The sequence below is a fragment of the Argentina silus genome, assembly GCF_951799395.1.
Source record: "Argentina silus genome assembly, chromosome: 11".
Lineage (NCBI taxonomy): Eukaryota > Metazoa > Chordata > Actinopteri > Argentiniformes > Argentinidae > Argentina > Argentina silus.
This window is the reverse complement of record NC_139665.1, coordinates 7,874,022-7,900,489: the sequence shown is the minus strand read 5'-3', so window position 1 is coordinate 7,900,489 and position 26,468 is coordinate 7,874,022. Positions and strand designations below refer to the sequence as shown.

The window sequence follows — 26,468 nt, the reverse complement described above, 5'->3', positions numbered from 1 at the left end:
ATTGCACCAATATCACAATTGTTTTCATAAGGGGTATTTCAAATAACCATTCTGTAAGAATAATGTTTGGTTATTTTGTAAAGGTGACATCACATTAAACATAATACATGATGTATCTTCAATATGAATCCTATGTAGATATTTAACATTGAATGTAATTGAATATAAAAGAGAACACCACTGTAATACATGAAGCACAAAAGAAAAAAAACCTTTTAATAAAAACACACAATGAAATACATGATATGCAAGAAATGTGATATTATTGTTTAGCATTAAATTGATAATAAAAATATCAACACACACACACACACACACACACACACACACACTTGGTTTGGATGACACTGTGCACTGTACAGTTGACAGGTGATGTAACATGTGTGTCAGCCCAGTATGCCACTATTTCACAGTGTGGGGTAAATGGCAAAGTTGGAAATGCCACAGAAGTTGTTCTTGTTCCGGACCATTCGAATAAACCCTCCTTCTCCCCACGCAGTCCCCCAGCTGCAAGCAGAAAATAGGCACCTATTAGCGATAGCTCACAGCAGGTTTTGTGAAATACATTTTGAACTGATTACATTTTTAACATTCTTTTCCATCATATATGTACCAGTTCATGAGGGTCAAAGATCTGCACGCTTATTTTCTATCTGACAGTAACAATAATAGATCCAGTATGTAGATTTAAGCTTTACATTTAAAAAAAACTAAAAACAAAACAAAATGTTAGCAATATAGGAATGAGATGAGAGCACTGTTTGGGTCCAAACAAACTGCTTTCTAAAATCTGGTGTTGTGGTCAATCACTGGACTTGATGTATCTATTTTAAACATGTTTAGCACATGTTTGTCCCTATTAGAAAAAATAGGTACATTTTCAAATGTTTTCTGCGGCCAAAGAGGGCAGCAAAGCGCAAAACTACATGCTTCACCTTTAAGCCAATAATCACATATGCCTGCACAATATTATTCCGATATTATCCTGACAAATCAAGAATTGGTTATGACGTAACACACAATCATATGGGTCTTGTAATGCTGCACTGCAGTGCGACAGAAACATTTTCTGCAGCACTGTCGAAAGCAATTACACACCTCAGGGGCTTATTTCAGTATGTATTTCATTGTATTCCAGATGGTTGCATGTGAGCTTGGTGTGTCATTGCTCTATAATGTCAACCTGCTAAACAGGTCACTTTCTGAAGCAAGATATGATTTTCTTTTCACTCTTTCAGCACCCATACTGTGAACACCACTGATAAGCATAACCCAATTAAGCCTGGAATATGCCTTTTATTAGTTAGCACTTTTTTGACAGTTTTGGGATTTCAAAGCACTTCTTAACACTTTTTATCTGTGTGTTTTCAGACAAAGGATAGGAAACAAGTAGAGGAAGCCCTAGACTATTGAGATACACCCTGGGGGTCACTCTGTGTGTTGCTGTGAAGTGAGACATTCAGATCACCTGTTCTTCACCAGCCAGAAGTCTTGGCCCTCTTTGGTACCGTACCCCACCACCAGCACAGCGTGGTTGGTCATCCTGGGGTTGCAATCTGGCACGTTATATAAACCTGTAAAGGGACAGATCAGATCAATACACAAAGTGCTTGGTAAAAACGGTATTACCAGATAATTGCATATGTAGGCCGACATGAGCCATTGCATAAAAAAAAAAGGCCAGCGGTTTAGTAGTTTGGGGACTATTTTCATTCTGTTAGGGTCAGGTTCCTAAAGCCAACTCCACCCGGCTGAAATCACGGCAAACCAACCAAACCTCTGCCTCCATTCAGCTTACGTCAGGTGCAATTATCGTAACATTGATTGCTTAATCAAACCGTTCCCCATTGCACTCAATTTGTCTATGTTGCTAAAACCTATTAAATCCTTTCATCTTCAAGTGCATAAAGGATTGGGGCTGGAGAGGATTGACTGAGGATTGGGCGTGAGACTGCTCCCATGCTTACCTCCTCGGTAGTGGTGGAAGGATGGTAGCTTGGCGTTGATGCTCACGGCTATAGGCCCTATGGTGGCAACGGCAGACTGCAAGGCCTTCTCGTCACCTTTTGGAAGGATCTGGAAGCCATGACAGTAGCCAGACTTTCCACTGGTGGAGTAGCGGCATCTCCCCTCCTTTGGGTAATGAGAAACAGACCTGTCACCCAATGACATTTATAGTATGTGTTCTAGTGAACGCCAAGTACGGTATATCTTGCAGGGGATAAAGCAGGATGGTCCAACTGATCAAAAGCTGTCCTCAAAGCTGTGCTCAAAGTCAGCCAGTATGACAAGTTGATAAATTGTTACCTGCGGGAGTCACGTATTGTTAGCATCATTAACATTCATCGTCCTTTATTAGGGTTCACATACAGCACCAGGGGAGGCTGGTGGAGGTAGAAATCGGAGGACGGGCTCATTATAATGCATGGAATGGAATGGAACCAGCCTCCCCGGGGTCACGTACAGCACAGCACTGAAAGCCAAAGTTACCTTGTGCTCGTAAGGGTAAGATTTCTCTGAGTCTATGCCTCTGTTGCGGATGATGTAGGTGAAGGACTTGGAGAGGTAGCCTCCCTTGCATCCGTGGTTCCCATCGATGCTGCTGCAGTCCACCAGGTTCTGGGGGCTAAGAGGGACCAGGCTGCCTGTGCTCCTCTTCATCTGACCCTCCAGGGCCCCGACAGCACTGAACGCCCAGCAGGACCCACACATGCCCTGGTTTAGAGAGACAAAGCACACTGTAGCATCATTTACACCAGGCACGTGCATAGTAAGTAACCTGCCCCTGTGCCCTGCAACTTACAAAGTTTTTTGTTTCATCATCACTAAAAAGAGGGGAGGGTACCACTGAGTTCTTATGAATGTCCAATGACAGTGAGGAAGTTCTACAAATAAACAACGTTCAAAGACATGATGAAATGACAGTCCCTTGTGTAAGTATTTGGATAGTGAAGCATTTCTTCTTCTTTTGGCTCTATACTCCAAAAGTTTGGATTTGAAATTAAAAAAATCACCAATACCTTTAGGGGGACTATTTATGCAAATTGTTGTTGCATAAAATGATGAAACAAATATTTATGTAAATACCCTCAAATAAAACCTGACAATCTGTACTATAACCTCAAATTAATTGTTTGATTTCAAATCCAAACTTTTGAAGTAGATATGATGCATCAATGTTTGAATGAGGATAACTGTTCACTATCTATTGTTTGGGTACAATTCGAAAGATCTACTGCTAGCAAAGGCTAATCGGCTCATTAAACAAACTGACTGACAATTTTTTGCTTTAGGAAACAGTTGGAAATTTGCAACCACATTTGGAAACTGTTATTGTTAAGTAGCTGTATTAAATGTGCTGGTCATAGGCTGGAACTTGAAGCAGAAGCTGTTCTATACCTGGTTTTGGACTGGACTGACCATGCCTCTCTCCCTCCAGTCCACTGTTGGTGGCGGTGCCATGTCAACCATGAGGCTAGATGTCAAGTTGCCATGAGTAAGACGGTCCTCTTGCTTTAGGCCATTCAGCATGTTGTTAACCTCCTTTGCTGTCTTAATAGGAAACAAAGGTTTCAAAAACACTGGCTTCACATAGGAACACCAGAATCACATCACTCACTCGTTGAACAATTCCCCAAAGTTGGCCTTCATTCAACAACACTTGCTACCGATTTATAATGGCATTTAGAGAAGTATACATACCATGTCGGCTAAGTGGTTTAGTCCCATAGTGAAGGAGTGTTGGCCTGCAGAGGCCTCTTTGTTGTGTTTCAGCACCAATCTCATGTTCTCTTCCCAAACCGTTCTCCTATGAAAGACCTCTGCCTGAAATCAATAAATTACCAATTTGTTGTTGCAGCTCGACAAGCCTTACAATAAATCTGTTGTCTGTTTGTTCTCCATGTAGATATACACTGTACATTCCATCAGCACCATTCAACCAGTGCCTCTAAACCAGTGGAGGCCGGTGGAGGTAGAAATCGGAGGACGGGCTCATTGTAATGCATGGAATGGAATCAGGAATGGTATCAAACACCTGCTCTCAACCGATATGTAATTATTTTATAAATATTTTTTATAGATTGTCTCCCTTAGTACCATTAGTAACAGTCAGGTGTGGAAATGTTGGTCACGTGGGTTAAAGTGTATTTCAATATCTGCAATGATTGAATGCTGCAATGATTGAATGCTGGGAACAATGTTTGTTGTGTTGTCGTTTATGAAATGTATTATCAGTTTGATGTATAGTTTTGATCTTACCTGACTGCCATACCTCCTCTCATACTTGCTCTTCCACTCTTTCCAATATTCATTGAAGCGAGGGTCAGGCGAGGATACGCCAGTGCCCACAACCACCAACAGAGACAAGGCACACAGGACAAGCATCCTGGGGGTACAACTGAAAGACATGTCACTGATTAGGTTTAAAGGTAGACTCAGCGATAGGACACAGCTATGAAATAGCAGAGATAGGTAGCGTGAAGCAGGACGATTCACTCAGCCTTTTTGACACACGTCGCCATCACATTGCACTGCCCGGATCGTGCGCCGACAGAATTGCTGGCTAGTGAAACGTCTTGCTTGGGTGAATTTGAAACATCCAACTGGTCTCACCCAAGCCCTGTCCACCCAGCTGGACCGTGTGCAAAAGTGGCCCTGTCACATAATCCTTGGAGCATCCTAGACTAGCTAACTTGGATTATGCTTGCCACCCACCAAGTTTGCTAGCCAACTAAAGAACTTGGTTGATAACAATATCCTGCCTATGGTCTAAACCGTGCCCCGTTTGGTCTTATTAGGACCAGGGGGGTAGAGAGTTTTAAAGTAATCCTCCCTTCCTCTAGCATTGTGACTGCCAATGGCACCTGGTCCAAGCATAGATTTTTTGTTCTTATGATGACTGATGTATAGATGATTCACTTACTTTAGACAAATGTACTTGTTGTAAGTCGCTTTGGATAAAAGCGTCTGCTAAATGTCAAAAATGTCAAAATGTTTTAAGTGCTGAATAGGCCTGGAGTAAGCACTGGTGAAGCATTGACTGTGGAAAAGCAATTGGCCTTGGCACCCAATGGCATGCACTGGCATGCAGACAGTGTAAGCCCCACTGTGGAAAGCCGGCTAATGTGCTGTAGCCTATTTCCTCGTACCAAACCAGTAACTTTTCTCAATTTAAAAAGAGGAACTTCAAAACCTCTTTCAAAAACAGAACCGCTGTTTCAGCAACACATTTCTAAACACTTACAATAGGGTGCCAAACAGCATTGAACTGTGAAAAAACATCCTAAAATCATCCTAAAACTTCACCCTAACCCTATTCTTAATTCTAGTGAATTATTGCGTGTCATCAGAGTTGCAGTTGCAATTGCTTAAAGGTAGACTCAGCGATAGGACACAGCTATGAAATAGCAGAGATAGGTAGCGTGAAGCAGGACGATTCACTCAGCCTTTTTGACACACGTCGCCATCACATTGCACTGCCCGGATCGTGCGCCGACAGAATTGCTGGCTAGTGAAACGTCTTGCTTGGGTGAATTTGAAACATCCAACTGGTCTCACCCAAGCCCTGTCCACCCAGCTGGACCGTGTGCAAAAGTGGCCCTGTCACATAATCCTTGGAGCATCCTAGACTAGCTAACTTGGATTATGCTTGCCACCCACCAAGTTTGCTAGCCAACTAAAGAACTTGGTTGATAACAATATCCTGCCTATGGTCTAAACCGTGCCCCGTTTGGTCTTATTAGGACCAGGGGGGTGGAGAGTTTTAAAGTAATCCTCCCTTCCTCTAGCATTGTGACTGCCAATGGCACCTGGTCCTAGCATAGATTTTTTGTTCTTATGATGACTGATGTATAGATGATTCACTTACTTTAGACAAATGTACTTGTTGTAAGTCGCTTTGGATAAAAGCGTCTGCTAAATGTCAAAAATGTCAAAATGTTTTAAGTGCTGAATAGGCCTGGAGTAAGCACTGGTGAAGCATTGACTGTGGAAAAGCAATTGGCCTTGGCACCCAATGGCATGCACTGGCATGCAGACAGTGTAAGCCCCACTGTGGAAAGCCGGCTAATGTGCTGTAGCCTATTTCCTCGTACCAAACCAGTAACTTTTCTCAATTTAAAAAGAGGAACTTCAAAACCTCTTTCAAAAACAGAACCGCTGTTTCAGCAACACATTTCTAAACACTTACAATAGGGTGCCAAAACAGCATTGAACTGTGAAAAAAAATCCTAAAATCATCCTAAAACTTCACCCTAACCCTATTCTTAATTCTAGTGAATTATTGCGTGTCATCAGAGTTGCAGTTGCAATTGCTTAAAGGTAGACTCAGCGATAGGACACAGCTATGAAATAGCAGAGATAGGTAGCGTGAAGCAGGACGATTCACTCAGCCTTTTTGACACACGTCGCCATCACATTGCACTGCCCGGATCGTGCGCCGACAGAATTGCTGGCTAGTGAAACGTCTTGCTTGGGTGAATTTGAAACATCCAACTGGTCTCACCCAAGCCCTGTCCACCCAGCTGGACCGTGTGCAAAAGTGGCCCTGTCACATAATCCTTGGAGCATCCTAGACTAGCTAACTTGGATTATGCTTGCCACCCACCAAGTTTGCTAGCCAACTAAAGAACTTGGTTGATAACAATATCCTGCCTATGGTCTAAACCGTGCCCCGTTTGGTCTTATTAGGACCAGGGGGGTGGAGAGTTTTAAAGTAATCCTCCCTTCCTCTAGCATTGTGACTGCCAATGGCACCTGGTCCTAGCATAGATTTTTTGTTCTTATGATGACTGATGTATAGATGATTCACTTACTTTAGACAAATGTACTTGTTGTAAGTCGCTTTGGATAAAAGCGTCTGCTAAATGTCAAAAATGTCAAAATGTTTTAAGTGCTGAATAGGCCTGGAGTAAGCACTGGTGAAGCATTGACTGTGGAAAAGCAATTGGCCTTGGCACCCAATGGCATGCACTGGCATGCAGACAGTGTAAGCCCCACTGTGGAAAGCCGGCTAATGTGCTGTAGCCTATTTCCTCGTACCAAACCAGTAACTTTTCTCAATTTAAAAAGAGGAACTTCAAAACCTCTTTCAAAAACAGAACCGCTGTTTCAGCAACACATTTCTAAACACTTACAATAGGGTGCCAAAACAGCATTGAACTGTGAAAAAAAATCCTAAAATCATCCTAAAACTTCACCCTAACCCTATTCTTAATTCTAGTGAATTATTGCGTGTCATCAGAGTTGCAGTTGCAATTGCTTAAAGGTAGACTCAGCGATAGGACACAGCTATGAAATAGCAGAGATAGGTAGCGTGAAGCAGGACGATTCACTCAGCCTTTTTGACACACGTCGCCATCACATTGCACTGCCCGGATCGTGCGCCGACAGAATTGCTGGCTAGTGAAACGTCTTGCTTGGGTGAATTTGAAACATCCAACTGGTCTCACCCAAGCCCTGTCCACCCAGCTGGACCGTGTGCAAAAGTGGCCCTGTCACATAATCCTTGGAGCATCCTAGACTAGCTAACTTGGATTATGCTTGCCACCCACCAAGTTTGCTAGCCAACTAAAGAACTTGGTTGATAACAATATCCTGCCTATGGTCTAAACCGTGCCCCGTTTGGTCTTATTAGGACCAGGGGGGTGGAGAGTTTTAAAGTAATCCTCCCTTCCTCTAGCATTGTGACTGCCAATGGCACCTGGTCCTAGCATAGATTTTTTGTTCTTATGATGACTGATGTATAGATGATTCACTTACTTTAGACAAATGTACTTGTTGTAAGTCGCTTTGGATAAAAGCGTCTGCTAAATGTCAAAAATGTCAAAATGTTTTAAGTGCTGAATAGGCCTGGAGTAAGCACTGGTGAAGCATTGACTGTGGAAAAGCAATTGGCCTTGGCACCCAATGGCATGCACTGGCATGCAGACAGTGTAAGCCCCACTGTGGAAAGCCGGCTAATGTGCTGTAGCCTATTTCCTCGTACCAAACCAGTAACTTTTCTCAATTTAAAAAGAGGAACTTCAAAACCTCTTTCAAAAACAGAACCACTGTTTCAGCAACACATTTCTAAACACTTACAATAGGGTGCCAAAACAGCATTGAACTGTGAAAAAACATCCTAAAATCATCCTAAAACTTCACCCTAACCCTATTCTTAATTCTAGTGAATTATTGCGTGTCATCAGGGTTGCAGTTGCAATTGCTTAAAGGTAGACTCAGCGATAGGACACAGCTATGAAATAGCAGAGATAGGTAGCGTGAAGCAGGACGATTCACTCAGCCTTTTTGACACACGTCGCCATCACATTGCACTGCCCGGATCGTGCGCCGACAGAATTGCTGGCTAGTGAAACGTCTTGCTTGGGTGAATTTGAAACATCCAACTGGTCTCACCCAAGCCCTGTCCACCCAGCTGGACCGTGTGCAAAAGTGGCCCTGTCACATAATCCTTGGAGCATCCTAGACTAGCTAACTTGGATTATGCTTGCCACCCACCAAGTTTGCTAGCCAACTAAAGAACTTGGTTGATAACAATATCCTGCCTATGGTCTAAACCGTGCCCCGTTTGGTCTTATTAGGACCAGGGGGGTGGAGAGTTTTAAAGTAATCCTCCCTTCCTCTAGCATTGTGACTGCCAATGGCACCTGGTCCTAGCATAGATTTTTTGTTCTTATGATGACTGATGTATAGATGATTCACTTACTTTAGACAAATGTACTTGTTGTAAGTCGCTTTGGATAAAAGCGTCTGCTAAATGTCAAAAATGTCAAAATGTTTTAAGTGCTGAATAGGCCTGGAGTAAGCACTGGTGAAGCATTGACTGTGGAAAAGCAATTGGCCTTGGCACCCAATGGCATGCACTGGCATGCAGACAGCTGTAGCCTATTTCCTCGTACCAAACCAGTAACTTTTCTCAATTTAAAAAGAGGAACTTCAAAACCTCTTTCAAAAACAGAACCACTGTTTCAGCAACACATTTCTAAACACTTACAATAGGGTGCCAAAACAGCATTGAACTGTGAAAAAAAATCCTAAAATCATCTTAAAACTTCACCCTAACCCTATTCTTAATTCTAGTGAATTATTGCGTGTCATCAGAGTTGCAGTTGCAATTGCTTCATCTCTTCCCTACAATCTGTGGGCTGTTCAGAGTTTTGGGGCTTTTAAAGCAAACCTTAAGACGCATCTTAATCAACTGGCATACCCTTCCTCCTAGACTGATTGCCTTTATGATATATTTATATACTGTATATTTGTTTTGCTTTGCTTCTGTTTAGTTTTTTTTAGTTTTTAAATGTTTCTATGTTATTTTTTATTTTATGCACTTTGAGATTATTCTTGTAAAATGAAAAGCTCTTTATAAATATAATACATTATTAGTAAAGCTGTGTTCTCAACTATGTTGAACATTCTGTGGAAAGAGAACGCTGATCACTTGACCCAGCCCTGATAGGGTGTTTTATGAGGCAGCATCAGCTAGTTTAACATTTAAACGTACACTAATCTTTCTAAAACATGAAATGAACAAGGCCTCAATACTCTCAATAATCCATACTCAAGCTTTCTTTACAAACGAGTATAACTGTGCAGTAACATCAGTTATGTATCATGTTATTTCTCAAATGCAGCTGGCTAACTTATTGATATTTTCCACATTAGACATATGACATATGAGTAGTTATTATATTATTATTATTATTATGTTATTATAGAGTTAGACAGGATAGGACAATAGAGTTAGGAAACCTGATCCAGGACCAGAAATTAGGCTTACTTTCCACAGCTACTGTACACTTGTTGGTTCTTCAGGACCTCCTCGAAAAGGATATTCGTCCTCCTTTATATGGACAGAATCAACGATGGGAGGTAAGCTACAATGATTTACTGCCTGAACTAACAGCTAACCCTAGCTTTATTTAATTATCCGTCTCCTAACTGTTTGTTACTCTGGGGACTCTCCTCTTCTCTCCTTTTTGTATCTCCTCAACTCCACCCCTGCTATGTGCTTCAACCCCTCAACCCCACCCCTGCTATGTGCTTCAACCCCTCAACCCCACCCCTGCCAAAGAACAACCCACACAAGGTTATAACCCAAGAGGTTATAACTCCTGGTCCTATACATAGGCCAAACCATGCATCGTCAACTTACATCCAAACAGTGTAAATCAGCAAAGGGGTAAAAGAGTTTTTTTTTACCGTAATCGTGTTCAATTGTGGAGAGACCGACAGTTCCTCGGTTCAGACAAAGAGTTCATGCTTCTCCGATTTGACATGGCAGACCGCCCCACCGAAAAGAGGAAACTGAGACAAACTGTTTTCTTTCACTCTAATTTTCTATGTGTACCACTTTTTCTCTCCCTTGTCATGTGGATCCAATTTCAGCTCATCAGTTTGATTAGACAACATACAGTAGACAGAGATCCTGACTCCCTCTAATGGAATGCAGAAGAACACTTCCTTTGTGACAACATTTACTTAACCAGTATATTACATTATGTGGAGTACTAGTGTATGAATACTACTCTATGAGATCTGGATGTTTGTATTTGTGTATAAATGGGGTGCAAATGTCAAAAAAAGGGCAAATCCCTCCTTTAACAGACGCAAACAAGCACATTGAATATATTTTACGAATTGTTATAACATTTTCAAATGCTCAACAATGCTTATGTTATGAACAATCCGGTGTTCATAAATAATAATCATAATCATCAATCATAATTAGGCCAAATTCGACTTACATTAATCCAGAGTGACAATGTGATTTCTGAAACAGCGCTTAACTTCTGATTATTTAGTTCTGGACTAAAGTTCAGTTTTGATCAAAGTGTCTTCAGGTGCTGTATAGCCCAGGGTTGATCCAATAAGTACATAATACTTAATATAATAATAATAATAATAATAATAATAATAATAATAATAATAATAAATGATGGTTTAAGGCATGACTGTCTAAAATGACTATGATGATTATGCATTAAACCATCATTTATTTTTCTACTTGAGAGTGCTGGCCATATTATTCACTTCCTGGAATATGGAGTCCCTGACTAACATAAATAAAACAGATGGAATGACGGGGTGCACTCGTAGGGAAATAATCCATGATGAGGTGTAAAACGGCCCAGGCACACTCCTCCTCGTTCAATTGCATTTGCTTGTCACAGAGAGCACTGTACCAACCTGTCGTATGACACATTGGCTTAGTCCAGTTTAAAAGTGTGAATTAGTCGAGAATCAGTCTTAATCTGTGTCTGGGAAACCGCCCCATTCAGTACTGGCCTGGACCCTGACTAAAGGCCTTCAGCCTGGTCACAACACCTGACCAACCAAGAGCTGTATGGTATCTACCCTTACCCTAACCACTCAAAGTTAATGCCCAACCCTAACCCTTACCATAACCACTCAAAGTTAATGCCCAACCCTAACCCTTACCATAACCACTCAAAGTTAATGCCCAACCCTAACCCTAACCCTTACCCTAACCACTCAAAGTTAATGCCCAACCCTAACCCTAACCCTTACCCTAACCACTCAAAGTTAATGCCCAACCCTAACCCTAACCCTTACCCTAACCACTCAAAGTTAATGCCCAACCCTTACCTTAATCTTAACCCTTACCTTAACCACTCAAAGTTAATGCTTAATACTGCTTAACCGCAGTTAGCGGTTGCTACCACAGTTATTTCTTTATTATTATAAACATGTTTTTACCTACTGTAGACATCTTCTGTTTTACGACGAAATAGGACATTGCCTAGACGTTGTATAAGGACGTTATACAATAACATATGGTGGGTCCCCTCTAATGGACAAAGACCACAGGAGACCTAGAGTGTGTGGACACCATCTGCCAGGAAACCTGTCTGGTTTCATAATGAAGAAACATTCAGCTTCCATGAAGGACAGAGAGGTAGGGCATGCATAATTCGATGAATTTGCGCTGCTTTAAGCAAGTGAGCCAGTACTGGAAACAATACTAGAAACTTGAGAACCACTGCATTTCCTTATGCAATAATGGTTCAACCAAAGACGTTGTTGGTTCAAAGGCAGACAATGACTAAGGTGCAATACCATAAAGCATACACACATTGATTATCCAAAACAACATATCATATAACTAGATTAGCATAGGAGAAACTAAAAGAAAAGCATACAATGAAAACTAGACAGCAATGATTAACCTTTATGCTTTGGAGTGTGTTTATGCAACTGGCATTTGGCACACTCTTAACCCCGACTTGCATCAGTGATCTCTCTTTTCCTGTCTCCTAGATGCAGCACAGATATGCCAATGGTTGCGGGTTCCAAGGGACCAGATGGTGATTTCTTGACTCAGCACTCACTCCCACTATGTGTCTGTAGTACGTAATAACCAACTGTGCCGGGTTAGCGGATGTTGTCCCGCTGTGAGGAAAAACAGGGAGAGACAGGGTGAGACAGGGAGAGACAGGGAAAGACAGCAGCCATTCTGATTCAGGAAATGTCCACAGAAGTTTCTTCAATGTGAGTTCTTGGTTGATCCAGTTCATTTCAATTCTAATGAGACCATTTGTTTGGGCTCAAAGTTGCTCAAAGTTAAGTGTATTTAGCTTTTTCTCCATGTGAGGATTGTGTCTCTGTTGTGTGAGGATTAAATTAACTATTTCAAAAGAAGCAGGGGTCCAAAACCACAAAGATTATTCCCATCGGTCAAGCACTTATTCGGTTGTTGTTTGTATCCATTCAGTCCATGTTGAAGGACCAGTTTTGCTCTGTTACCTTTACTTAGGTGGCTCACCTGACTGTTTGGATGGCTTTTTCCGAACCATAGTTGGTTAAACCCCCTTATTTAATTTCATTTTCACAGATAAGAACGCTCTTTCTAAACTAGGGTGCACACACACACACACACAAAAAGCTCTGTGTTTCATTTGATAAGAGCCATAGATCAGTTAGCTTTTCAAAGATTGCTGGTAAAAAAATACAACACAGATGCACATGGTGGCTGTCGTTGATAGGACCATTATTATTTATATTTCATTAAATTCTGGGTAGAATTCACTGATAGGGCCAATGCTTGTCGTTTTTTTATTGGTCATAAATTGGCATGTAAAATCCAATCATATCCAAGGACAATCAGCATCACTTCAATGTCACAGTCTTCACATGTATACTCTTCTTTCGTGCAAAGGATGGTTTGATATAAAACAAATAAAACAAATATATCCTATGAAAATGATACATCCCCTTTGTTTGTTTTCGTCATGGTTTCATTAGGCACCGGATACTCAAGCAAGAATCAGTGTCTCTTGCACAAAAGTAATCCCATCTCAATCAGCAGTGTTACGAAAAGGATTTGCTGGCCCAAGACCATCACCCTAAACACACTGTGCTTAAATCAGAATATCCCCAAGAGCCTGAACAAATAAAGGATTATCTGTAATATATGTATTAACATTTGGGGTATAAATTTGTATTGTTTCTGAAAATCTTTAATCACAAAGATGGAATTGAAATGCAAAACCATATGTGTTGCCTCATTGCCTCTGCAAATAACATGAGCATAATTATGATGTTTGAATTGTGATGGAATAAAACATTGCAAAATGAAACAGCCAGGTGTTCTCTGTTCATACAGTCTCAAGCCTTCAGTTTTGTCCAAATTCAGTGTTGGTCAAAAACATATTTGAGGGTACATTTGCATACCTCCAATAATAATACAATCTTATTGTTACTATAAAGATTTACAATATTTGTCCATCCATCACAAAAAGAGGTATGAAACAAGACAGCATACCTGCGTGCTCATTGGCGGTTTAGACTTGGTTACTGTTTAGCATATTGTGACACATGTATTTATGAAAAGCACTTTACAAATTAAATTAGATTGACTGATGGAATCCAAAACCTTTTCATGTCAAAGGTTTAGGAATACATTAGAGTGGGGACAGTATTGCATTGTGATGCACCATTAAGCTGACCACTAACTACTGTACAGGGGTATGGGTTCAGATTCCAGGTCAGACGGTAAAATCTGGGAGGATGTGGATCAGCATTGAAAGGGTTACTGGTATCAGCATCTCTCGTTCCACCTACTACCGTTGTAACCTTGAGCAAGGCACTTAACCCCAAAATTGCTCCAAGGACATGTGTCTGCCCTTGTGTTTCTTTCAGCCTCCCATGTGTACAGTCTATGGTGTATGGAATGGGACAGCAAAAAGACTAATTTTGATTTAATTTCTTCAAAATAAGTACCATTCTATGCTATCAAAACACTTACTGTTGTGCATTCGTGAATCCTTCCTTATTCCTCTTTCAGAAGGGTCTGACATGAGAGACTGATTACAGTCACAAGACGTGGAGAGGGATCCTCCTCCCTGCAAGCCCTGGCTCTTTAATTCCGTTCCCATCTGGTGTTATACCCAAATCTCCACATTTGGCTGACCCCATCCATGCTTCCCATCATCCCTTTGGAAAATGCTCTGTGAGAAGTAATGCATTGCGCTGGCTGCATTCCACCATTGAGTTTAATAAAAAAAAAAATAAGAAAAAAAAATACAAATAATCTCTCAGCATGTCCCCCCCCAAGCACATTCAGAGCTGCGTCGCTATTGCTGAGAAGACAACAAAGTCATAGAGGAACTAAGGCAGTACAACAAATAACAACAACTGAACATTTTAAACCATATGGATTTCTTTCCAGCTAATGATGCAGTATTAGAGGTTCTCTCTCTCTCTCTCTCTCTCTCTCTCTCTCTCTCTCTCTCTCTCTCTCTCTCTCTCTCTCTCTCTCTCTCTCTCTCTCTCTCTGTCTCTCTCGGTCTTTCAGTATATATACTGGATTATAAAAATTGTGTGAGGCAATTGATGGTTCTAAGAGGAGAACGTAAACTAGGCAAACAAAGTTGAGCTAATTTATTTCATACAGTGTTCTGGTTATTGTCAAAACTGAAAGCTTTGGGAAAATACTGAGTGGGTATATGTACATAGTTTTTTATTGCCGTTTTCTGGGGATTCACACTCAATTTCAAAGGAATTGATTGCAGGAACACAACGGCAATGGAGTAATCTTCCTCAGTGTTATTGTGAACAACAATGCAAGTATGGAGCCATTTCTTGAAGTCCTCTGAATCGAACTGCAGGTGAGTTCTATGCTTCTCTCATCCAACCAACCCTCTCCTTTCATCAAATGATATGAATCTACTTCCTTATCTCCCTTGAGCAAATGTGAGTCAAATATTGTATTTATTCTTCTAATACTTTTAATCTAATACTTTTTAAAATATAAAATATGGCTCATGCCTGGCCTAAATTGATTGATCAATTGATATGTATTGATCACGTGAAAACGTTTTTTTTGATTCAATGTAAAGCATGCAATGTACAAAAACATATACCACATTTCAACATATAACATGTTGTGTGTCAGTTGTGTGTGTAGTTCCCTGAACTAACCCTAAGCCATGTTTATGATATAGTGGAGACACACATGACTAATGGATCTGAGGTAAACCTTTATTTTACAGCCCTGTTTCAGACGGCATTTACACAGTCTACTTTTTGTTAACTTTGTGGTAGAGCACTAAGGGGTAGACCTACTTTCTGGTTCTTACCTCTATACATTCAACACGTGGCACTGAATGGGACAAAATGGTGCTTGACTAAGTGAATCTAAAAGAAACAGTGAGCGTTATTTATATGCTATTACCCGATACTTTTTAAAATAAGTACCTGCTTAATACCCGGCTGTAAATTAAAGGGTTATCAGATTTGTCTTTTTGAGCTTAAAGGTGTTCTATAGCAGTGATTCTCAACCTTTGGGTGACGCAGGCGCTGTGAATTAACACAGTTCTTGACATTTTTAAGAATTTGCGCACGGTCTCTAGAGTGTCAGAGTGCACATTCCGATTGGAGATGCAGTTTATACACGCACACATAAAGTTGGGAGTGAATGAGAGAATGGGACATAACTACTACTAACTACTGTGTGATAACTACTGTGTGAAAATGAAATAATATGACGCGATGGTATTGAAATGTGTTGATGCGGGACATCTTTTGTCATTGGTGGAATCGGGACAAATAGCCACAATGCGGTGAGGTGTTCACCTTACTCCACCTCATATTACTGCATGTTGCTCTCTCTTGCTGTGCGATGCGATCCCTTTGTGTACTGGTGCATGTGCGCTTGTTAGACAACTTTTTCCAGCCTATAGATTGATACGTTTTTCACCCCAGGTATTTCTATGCCCTATTCTGAAAAAAATATAATATGATTACTTAATTGTTGCATAGAGCACCTTTAATGTGAATCTATGGGTACCTCAAACTCCTATTTCTAAAGAGGACAGGCGTTAATTAAGCTCTGATGCTGACAGCAAACAATGCAGAGGTGGGTAAACAGTTTCAATGTTAAGTCAAATGATGGAGAGTTCAACTGCAAAATATTATGACCCTCAATTTCTTTTGACAGTTCTCTCTTATGACAGTTCCCAGCCTAATCATTACATTGGGAACTACTGAAATCAAGATGCCCTCTGCTGACCTACAGTACCAACAACACCTGCCTAATCCCATTCACATTCTGCCTCCCTTTTTCTTTAATCGTCCCCCATCAAAGCCCAGTATAGCTGCAGCTTCAGTAGTTTAGTTTTCACAAACAACAATACCTTCAATGACAAAAACACATTTATGAATGTAGATTTTCAGTCCACTCAGTTCAGTGGGTAGTTTTTCCACTTTGCTGAGTGTCTTGACTACTAAACTACTATAAATATATTATTTATAAAATATTATATATTATTTATAAAGTACATACATATATTATTGATAGTGATAGGAGTATGGTAGTAGTAGTAGAAGAAAACCCTATTATGGGGAAATTGGTTTTTCAACAAATCATAAATACATTAAGAGACATTAACTCACAGGACACAATATAGAAAAAAAACATTCAGTCAGTCAGAGTTGTAAAGTGCAGAGTGGTGAAGTGTTGTTCAAAAGAGATATAGCAGCGGGGATGAATGACTTCCCATATCTGTTGGTTTTACACTGGGTGGCAGAGAAACATCTTGCTGAGTTTGAACTCAGGGTCCTTAAGGGCGTTCTTTCTTCCATCCGGGGGGATATAGGCTGCCGTGATAACATATGCTGCTTACACTGTTCATACTGCATTCTATTTATTCTGCTTATAATGCTACTGCTAATTCATATACTGTTCACACTGCACTTTTCTGCTTTTTTGCACTTCTGGTTAGACGCTAACTGCATTTCGTTGTCTCTGTACTCTGCACAATGACAATAAAGTTGAATCTAATCTAATCTAATCTAGTCATTTAGATGTGACAAAAATGTAGAACATCCATTGTGTCCAGGTACCTTTTCTACCTCTGGAGAGCCTCTTGGTCATCTGTTTCTGTCGACTAATTGTTTCTGTCTCTTCAGGCTCTCTGCTTGGGGCCAGAGATATACTTCATCCAAAACAATCTGGTTATGAGAAGCTGCATCCTCTTGGCCAAGTGGTGAGTTGCCTCCATATGCATGTCACTATAAAAGATGGCACTTAACTATGGCAGTAACTAGACCTCTGAAGTTGAATCGAATTGAGTCATTATGTAGTATGGAAAGTAAACACAGAAAAAATAAAATACAATTAACACCAGCCAAAAAAAGGGCACTTTTACAAAAGAGCAGGGGCTCAAGCCCCCCTTGGGCCCTATCTGTGCACGTGCCTGTGTATAAAGCTCATGAGGCATGAATAAATAATATTCTTCAAGAATCAATGGGTATATATCATAAATGTATATATCCCTAACTGCTTAATGAATTGCGGATTGTGGCTTTAACACCTTTATCACGGATTGTGGCTTTAACCTCTCTTGTGTGTGTCCCATGCAGGCAGGGCACCAGATGTTTGTAGAGACTGTTGTCCAGCGGAGGCTATGCTTGAGCACCATCTATCTGTGGGCAGCAGGGGTTGCGTTTGCCGCAGACCTCCCTTGGCCCTGCCCACAGCGCTGCCAATGTTACTCTGAAGTGCTGGAGGTGAACTGCTCTGGGCGCTACCTACCCATGGTGCCCGACGGCCTTTCGGAGGACACCCAGCTTCTAAACCTGACCTATAATAAGATCAAGACACTGGGGCGCAAACAGTTCTCTGGCCTGACCAAGCTGTGGGATTTAGATCTGAGTGACAACATACTGACTGTGATCGAAGTGGAAGCCTTCCTTGGCTTGCAGAGCCTGCTGACGCTACGGCTTAGCCGCAACCGCCTGAAGATCATCCCCGTGGGGGTGTTCTCCGGCCTGCCTAGCCTCCGCCTGCTGGACATCAGCGAGAACGATATCCTGGTCCTGCTGGACTTCACCTTTCGTGACTTGGCAGCTCTGCAGCGGATTGAGGGGGATGGGAACGACCTTGTGTTCATCTCCCACCGGGCCTTCACCGGGCTGTATAGTCTGCAGGAGCTCCACCTTGACCGATGCAATCTGACCTCAGTGCCAACAGAGGCACTTACGCAGCTGGGGGGGCTGACACGTCTGCGCTTCCGCCGGCTTGGTATCACGGCATTGCCAAACTACTCTTTCCGACATCTGGGGCGCCTAAGGGAACTTGTGGTGTCCCACTGCCCCTGGCTGGAGACGCTGGCGGCAAACAGCCTCTTTGGACTGAACCTTACATCCCTGACCATAAGCCACTGCAACCTGAGCACTGTGCCCTACTCCCCCCTGCACCACCTTGTCTACCTTCGCTACCTGGACCTTTCCTTTAACCCAATCACCTCCATCCAGGGGAACCTGCTTGGGGACCTGCTACGGCTCCAAGAGCTCCACCTGGTGGGGGGAGGATTGCTGCATGTGGAGCCTGGGGCCTTCCACGGTCTGGCACACTTCCGTCTGCTCAATGTCTCTGGAAACCTGCTTGCTACACTCGAGGAAGGGGCTTTCCATTCCACTGGCAACTTAGAAACACTGCGTCTCGACGGGAACCCGCTGGCTTGCGACTGTCGTCTTCTGTGGGTGGTGCGCAGACGCCTGCATCTGGACTTTGATGGGTTTCCACCAGTCTGTGCCTCCCCTGTTCAGGTGCAAGGGCGGGTATTCCAAGACTTCAGTGAAGCCGAGCTCCCGGGCCTGTTCACCTGCCGTCACTCTCGTATTCTGGACCGAAAGCCTGAAGAGGTGCGGGTGGATGAGGGACAGACAGTTTTATTTTACTGCCGCGCAGACGGTGATCCTATACCATCGATCAGCTGGCTGAACCCACAGCTGATGTCTTTGTCGCCCACAGGGAGGATACGTGTTCTCGCCAATGGCTCACTGGAGGTGCGCTATGCCCAGATGCAGGACAGCGGCCCGTACTTATGTGTGGCATCCAATGCAGCGGGCAATGATAGCTTCCCCATCCACCTGCGCGTGCTTGGCTTTTCCTCTTCTTCACGCAATCGCTCCAACAACCTCTATCCGGACAGTTGGATCCCTTCCTCTGGCTTCTCAGCATTCAACAGTTCTGCCCAAGGGCCTCAACCATACCCATTTGATGCCAAGACGCTGGCGATCGCAGTGACTATGGGCTTTCTCTCCTTCCTCAGCTCCGTAATTTTTTGCTTTGTTTTCATGTTCTTTTGGAGCCAGGGCAAGGGCCAGATCAAGCACTCAGCCTCCATTGAATTTGTCCCACGGAGTGCCACGTCAAATAATAGTGGAGCTGCGATGAACTACATGGAACCTGGCAGATTTACAATGAAGCTCATTTGAGTCAATGGGTGTAATTGAATGTCATGAATAAATATCAGCCCCTGATTTACTACACTCTACATCCTATGGACTCTCCCCTGCCAACAAAGTCTTACAAAAATAGTAACAATAAGCTGCCTGCTACCACGGCTGCAACTCAGTATGCCGCTGGGTTTTCACATTAGTTGTGAAATATTAGATGTAAGCATGTTGCTGACAATTGCAATCATTACAAGATTTGAAAACATACCTATTAGTTTGGTATTTCCGGACACGCTGGCCATGCAACGAGTTACAAACGGAGCAGGGCAAGAACGCGTCTGAGGCTGGTACCAGACGATCTGCCCTGATCGGTCCCTGCCGACTATAAACAATGTGCCCTGATCGGCACCTGCCAACATTGAGGAAACGTCAGGGAAGGAGGGGGATGTGGCTTTCAAAATTAGTTACAATAGTCACACTACATGGAAGCACGCATTGGTGCTTGTAGTGTTCATGTAATAGTTAGAGCCGTTGCCTATCGCACCATGTGACTGTTCTTGCACGGAGAATTCATCCCAACACACTCATTATGCACTTTTTCCTGTCCCTACTATCCATATCTCTCTTTCAGTCTCATAAGAATTAGAATGTGCTTATTTTATACCATAACACAATTAATTACATATTCAAACGCAAACATATATTTTGGGTGCTGCCTTTCGTGCGATCATATTTACAACTTTCGTAATAACGTATCGTTCATACATGTATGTCTCTAGGCAAAGTCGTTTTTCGCGACACATTCACATGAGATATATGTTAATACTGCATTTCTCACATGACAAAGGTTTGGTAGGCTACAGAAGACTATATTGCAATTGCTAATCATGTTATCATAGGGAGTAAGACTAACCTACTGTACAATTAGTATTGTGCACTTAGCACTTATTAGCACTAATTAGCACTTTCTATGGATGGCAACAATAATACGATGTATGTATTTATTAGAATGTGTAGCCTTTTATTACTGAGATTAAATTAAGTTTGGTGGTGCACACGGTGCGCATTAGCAAGTTCAAAAAGGCTTAGTTTTTAACGGGCCCTTAGACGAGATGTGTTAGTTCCCAATCATTATTAGGTTGTGTCCAGATTTATTAGCTAATTTAATGTGGCATGTACATTAGAACAACGTCGCAGAGGGTCGTATCGCCCGAAGTCTCGTCAAGTCGCCATCTTCCATTGACAATGAATGACCACTGGTCACTTTGTAGAGTCGTGTCGCCTCATCTGTGTATATATCTTGACACGCATCCAAGCCATGTGTTTGCACCGCATTCTGTTGAAAACAATGGATTGCCGACAGAACTCAACTATTTGACATGGCTTGCCTCTTTTTTCGTGGGTACCCTGCCCTCATTTTTGTGATGATGTAATTAAACAAATATATTAAGAAAACACCATCCAGGAGGGCACTTTGTGAGTGGCAGGGCACAGGGGGCCATTGCCCCCTTTCACCCTTTATTGCGCACATGCCTGGTTAGAGGGAGTTTTCCATATGGATGGAAACCATTTTCCATATGAATACACAGATATATGTCCTCAAGAGGTAACATTTAAATGGGACAGTGTCACAAATGGTTGCTAGCTGCTGGGACAGATAATGGAAGCACATGGAACCACATTGCTGTTCCCAAAAGTACCACTGGGCTTTAATTGTAAACTGTGCAGAAGTTGAGTGCATCAACATGCTGCTCTATGATTGTGCAATAGTTTGTTGTTAAGTTGAATCGGCCTAAACATGTAGACCCCTGTTCACTAAAAGTAAAACATATAATGGACATATGGACTAGGAGGATTTAAACTAAAACGATATATAGAGAAAGAGTGGAGAAAATTGCAATGTGTTACACAATGATGTACTATGGCTTCTGTAAGAAGTAACTTCTCAGATTAAAATTGACCCTCATTGTTCTTGCATTACATTTCCTCTGACCTGTGAAAAACGTTCTGTTATGAATATGTTCTTCCACAATTGCCTATGGCCTACTTGTTCAGCTTATGTAGGTTACAAAAGATGCGGGTTAATTACTGTACGTATGTTTTGTTATCAATAACTGTATTGATAAGTCCACCAGCTGAGCCGAGTATGCCATTAGTGCAACAGTATCTACCATCGCCAGCTGAGAGGCAGAAGAAGGTAAAAGAAGACACAGTTTGGAAGATAACTGACTCAGCAAAAACGCAGGGAGAAAACAAAGGACTAAGTGTCATCACAGACACTGCAGGCCCGTACCAGCACACACCAAGCCAAGCCGACAGTACCTTTGTGTTTGTGATAGCGTCATGTTGCAGCACCTTATCAGAGACAGTTGATAAAAAAAGGGGATCATTCATTTAAACTGAAAGCCGCTTTTGAAGAGCACAGGGAGCAAAGATCATGGAAAGCTTTTGATCAAGGAGATAATGAGATTCTTGCATATTGACTATTACACGATTCTTGTGCATAAAACCACTTATCCCCATATGCTACCGATATTAAAAACACGGGAGTTGCAGTGTGAGTGATTTCTTGCAATCATCGGGCCTAGGCCCACACGCCAGATGTACTATATGTGGGATATGGGCCAAACTTGAGAATCACATCACATGTCTGCCTAATACCTGTATATGTCACATTACGCAACATTTATTTCTATCCCAAGGTAGACACTGACTGAGAAACCCCAAGACCACTTCTATACACACTACAAAGTGCACACTCCCAATCCCCCACTATTCAGTTAATGTAACACTTTCTAGGTATTTCATCAATTATTGCCACACATTCAATTATTTTTCTATTATTATTCTCTACTCTATTATTATAATTCAGAAATATTGCTGAACCAGAGTAATGTGAACACAGTCTCAACTGACTACAGAACTGTTTCACTGGGCGGTGACTGAACAAACGTGAATATGACTGAACAAACGTGAATATGACTGAACAAATGTGAATATGACTGAACAAATGTGAATATGAATGAACAAACCTGAATATGACTGAAACAAAAACAGGCTCAAATGGATAATTTCCACAACAATACTATTAGAATATTGAGTTACACACTCAGAGCCAATGAAGACAAATTTCATTTGGTGAAACTGTGACACAATCACACATTTTCTATGATGTGTAAATCCCTTAATAGTTAAAGAGATGCTGGATTTACATCCCTACGTCTCTGTTTTTTCAATCTCCAGTTTTTGGCTCGAAATGGAGCTAACATCTGTACGTGTATAATACATTGTATCAATCACACAAGGTTCACTGCAATCCTGTCTAGGAGAGAGCTAAATATATATTGTATCACCTTCATAGCTAACCCTATAAGCAGGGACAAGTTAGGATTTCACTCTTAATGCATGAGACTTGACACACGGGGACCCGATTTGGCTCGTCTGCACACATTTTAGAACCAGTAGCTGAAATTATACAAATGATATCACTTGAATACCTAATCATTTAAATGATTAATAGTTACCTATTCTATAATGTTTTCTATTTTTAAGCATGGACAGACATCATTAGAGTGGAGGTGATACAACTTGTGTGTCTAACCCAGAAGTGTTTTAATCTTGTGGGCAAACGCAGATTTAAACCCATTGGGATTACCTCTGCATGACCTTCAATCCCTTAGGAGGTGTGTCTGGCCTGTCAGATTGTTTGATATTATTTATTGTATGTATGTGGCAATCTGTGTTTTTTCCCACTGTGAGCTGGAGAGCTTCTGAGCCTGGTCACAACAACAACCTCTATAAATGTTGTGTTCATTAAACAATAGGTTTACTTTTATTTAACATTTATTTTAGCAGGCAGTTCCATTGATGCCACGGTCTCTCTTACAAGGGAGCCCTGCATACACATAATTTACAATCATAAATCACACAAAATTACAACATTATATAACACAATCAGGAAAAACAATCACATCTCTCAACAACTCCTCTATCAAAAATGTTAATTGCTGTGTGGCACCAGTTCAACCAACTGTAATATACTTTACATTACTGTAATGTCCTCTATTTCCATAAGTAGCACAACAGAATGGGAATAAGTCATGAAATATGCAAACTGTGCAGAATGTGTAATATGACTAGATGCAGGACAATGTATTAACCACCTGACCCATGACATCAATGAGAACACATTCTTGGCCCAAGTCCTGGACCCTACAACACTGAGGCCTATCAACTGAATAATGAGAAAATAGTCATGGATGATGAAAGATGACTGCATTCACTGCAACTCCAGTAATCCCCAATCACCACAGCAACAAATCCCACTGAGATATGGATGATATGTGAAATGTATACCGTTTAAAGGTAGCCAGTATGTCGTTTTTTTTTGCTTTAAATAGTGCTAATTTGCCATGATAAATCAGTAGCCATCAAATCAATAAGATCACATGATAAAGAATGTGCTGTTTTGGTCCAAATGTTCTTGATATAATCAGACAAAATACTTTGAATATCAACTTCCCAGAAAGCCTACTACTGTAATCACCCAGACCTGAGGATGTCACTCAATCCATTTCCATGTAGCCCCTCCCTCCGTGCCCCTTTGTGAGCTTTTGTGTATTGTGTCTCGTTTCCGCAGATGGACCTTCTTCTGTTAGATTGAGAACAATCATTAGAAGGATTTGTGTAATACAGAGCCCCCTTGTGGGAGAAGAAACAAACAACACCGTGGCCCTTTCTCAATTGTTCGGAACTCGAATCCTCGCATCCTCTCCTCTGTCCTCCACTCGCTTCCAACTCAAAACAACTAAGGTTGCTCACCTTAGATATCCTCCTCCAATGCTTTTTAAGAAGAAGTGAGTGGAGGACAGGGGAGAACACGTGAGGAATCACAGGTGCGTCCCCTTCTACATTTCACTAAGGCTTACCACTCGTATTCCGCTAAACTCCTGTTAAAGTTGTCTACTTGGAAAAGCCAAATCAGCTTTATTTACAACAGTAATACTGTATGTGAGTCCTAAAACTCCTCTTTTTTCTCCTCTTGACCCAGAAATACATTTTCGAGTCGCCATTTTGAAGGGTATGCCACAGCACATAACACTTTTTCTTTTTTTTCTTTTTTTTACAGTTAAAAAGTTAACATGTTTTTTTAAAATTATTATTATATTAATGGAACACAATCACCTTATAATACAAAATGTTACTCATAGTCTTAATGTGTATGTAACTTATGTTGGTGAATGGGTACATCTGAATGGGAAAGATGTACCCAGCATGTTGTAGAGATTGAAATGATCAGTTGGTTAATGTTTAGTTATTGAATGTTACATACTGTAATTTGAGATAGTAATGTATAGGCTTCAAAGAATGTATATGTTGAAATGTATAACTTTTATTTATGAAAAAACTACAAGCATAAACATAAGTATTTCAATACCAGTATGTCAGATATCTGTCAGTCAAACACTGACAATTCCTAAACGTTTTGGCTGATTGTGACATCCCTACAGAATAACAATGAGGGCCAGAAAGTCAGAACTTTGAACATTGTGTTTGAACCATTTGCTGGCTGTCAACTGCAAGAATACCTGCACCTTCAATTAAAGGCAGTGGAAAGGAGATTCAAAACAATTTCCTTGCAATGGACGCTCCAAAACGTTACAAGGAACTTCTGGAGGAAAACCAGATCCTGCGGGAGGAGAACCAGAGGTTAAACAATGTGAAGTTGTTTATGGTGAAGAGAAACCAGGACATGGAGAACCAGCTGAGCTCAGCACAGAGCCTTATCATTGATTCAACCCCGCATCAGCAGAAGGATCCAGCAGGCTGTCATTGCTTCTGACTCCAACCTGTTGCAGTGTGAGTTCTGCAGCAGGAGCTTTGCCCCCAACCGTCTGGAAAAACACAGCCAGATCTGTGCCAAAGTGATCAGCAAGGGCACCAAACGGAAGGTCTATAACTCTGTCAAGCACAGGGTCAGGGGGACTGACCTGGCAGGCTACATCAAACGAGAGTTGTGAAGAAGCCTCAAGACACTCAAATGTGTCACCTGTATCCATTGAGCCCCTTTCCAATTAATCGTATACCACCCCAAACTAAGACAAAGGAAACCCTCATCCCAAACAGATTATCATTATCTTTTCAATAAAAGAGTGAATTATAATAAGTAGGGTATGTGAATTGTTTTAATGTATCAATGTGCACAAAACAATGTGCTACACAGATCTATGTACCACAGATTTCATAGGATATAGTGTTTATGTTTCCATTGTAGCAGAGGATAGAAGAATAGAGAAGAGGGATATCCTTATAATACAACAATACATAAAACCATTTCCAAAACGTGCTAAAAAAAGCCAAAGAATAACCAATGTCTGACTCATAAAAGCTAACAGCACCATATATATGTTTTACATACTGTGTTTTGACCCTTGATACTGAAGATCACACAATCTACATCTCTTGAAGTAAAATACAGCAAAACTACCAGCAACACACTGACTTTAAACAAGATTAAATTAATTTACTTAGACTGGAGAACAGGTTTCACCACTCAATCCCAAATGTATTACCATAGATATGACATATTGTTTTATTCCTATCTAATTGACATGTCAACCCTAAGGCACAATGATTTAGAATAACTCCCATGAGCTTGTTACTTTAATTGTACCTAATAATGTCTCAATTAAAGCACAAGAATTATAGTGTGAGATGTATTGGGCCCAACAACCCAAGAACCACTCTAGATAAATGCATAACAT

The 26,468-nt window shown here is 41.3% G+C and overlaps 2 protein-coding genes across 2 annotated transcripts; one reads left to right on the top strand and one right to left on the bottom strand.

Moving 5' to 3' along the window:
* Nucleotides 1-355: 355 nt before the first annotated feature.
* On the bottom strand, nucleotides 356-4,386 carry ctss1 (cathepsin S, ortholog 1; the record flags this gene model as incomplete). Its single annotated transcript, XM_083680569.1, has 7 exons — nucleotides 356-507; nucleotides 1,469-1,574; nucleotides 1,968-2,133; nucleotides 2,491-2,715; nucleotides 3,400-3,552; nucleotides 3,703-3,825; nucleotides 4,261-4,386. The coding sequence occupies 7 exons, from the start codon at nucleotides 4,384-4,386 to the stop codon at nucleotides 408-410; spliced, it is 999 nt and encodes a 332-aa protein (XP_083536695.1). The 3' UTR covers nucleotides 356-407.
* Nucleotides 4,387-9,863: 5,477 nt separating this feature from the next.
* On the top strand, nucleotides 9,864-19,743 carry lingo4a (leucine rich repeat and Ig domain containing 4a; the record flags this gene model as incomplete). Its single annotated transcript, XM_083680568.1, has 3 exons — nucleotides 9,864-9,870; nucleotides 17,431-17,507; nucleotides 17,884-19,743. The coding sequence occupies 3 exons, from the start codon at nucleotides 9,864-9,866 to the stop codon at nucleotides 19,741-19,743; spliced, it is 1,944 nt and encodes a 647-aa protein (XP_083536694.1).
* Between the last annotated feature and the right edge of the window lie 6,725 nt (nucleotides 19,744-26,468).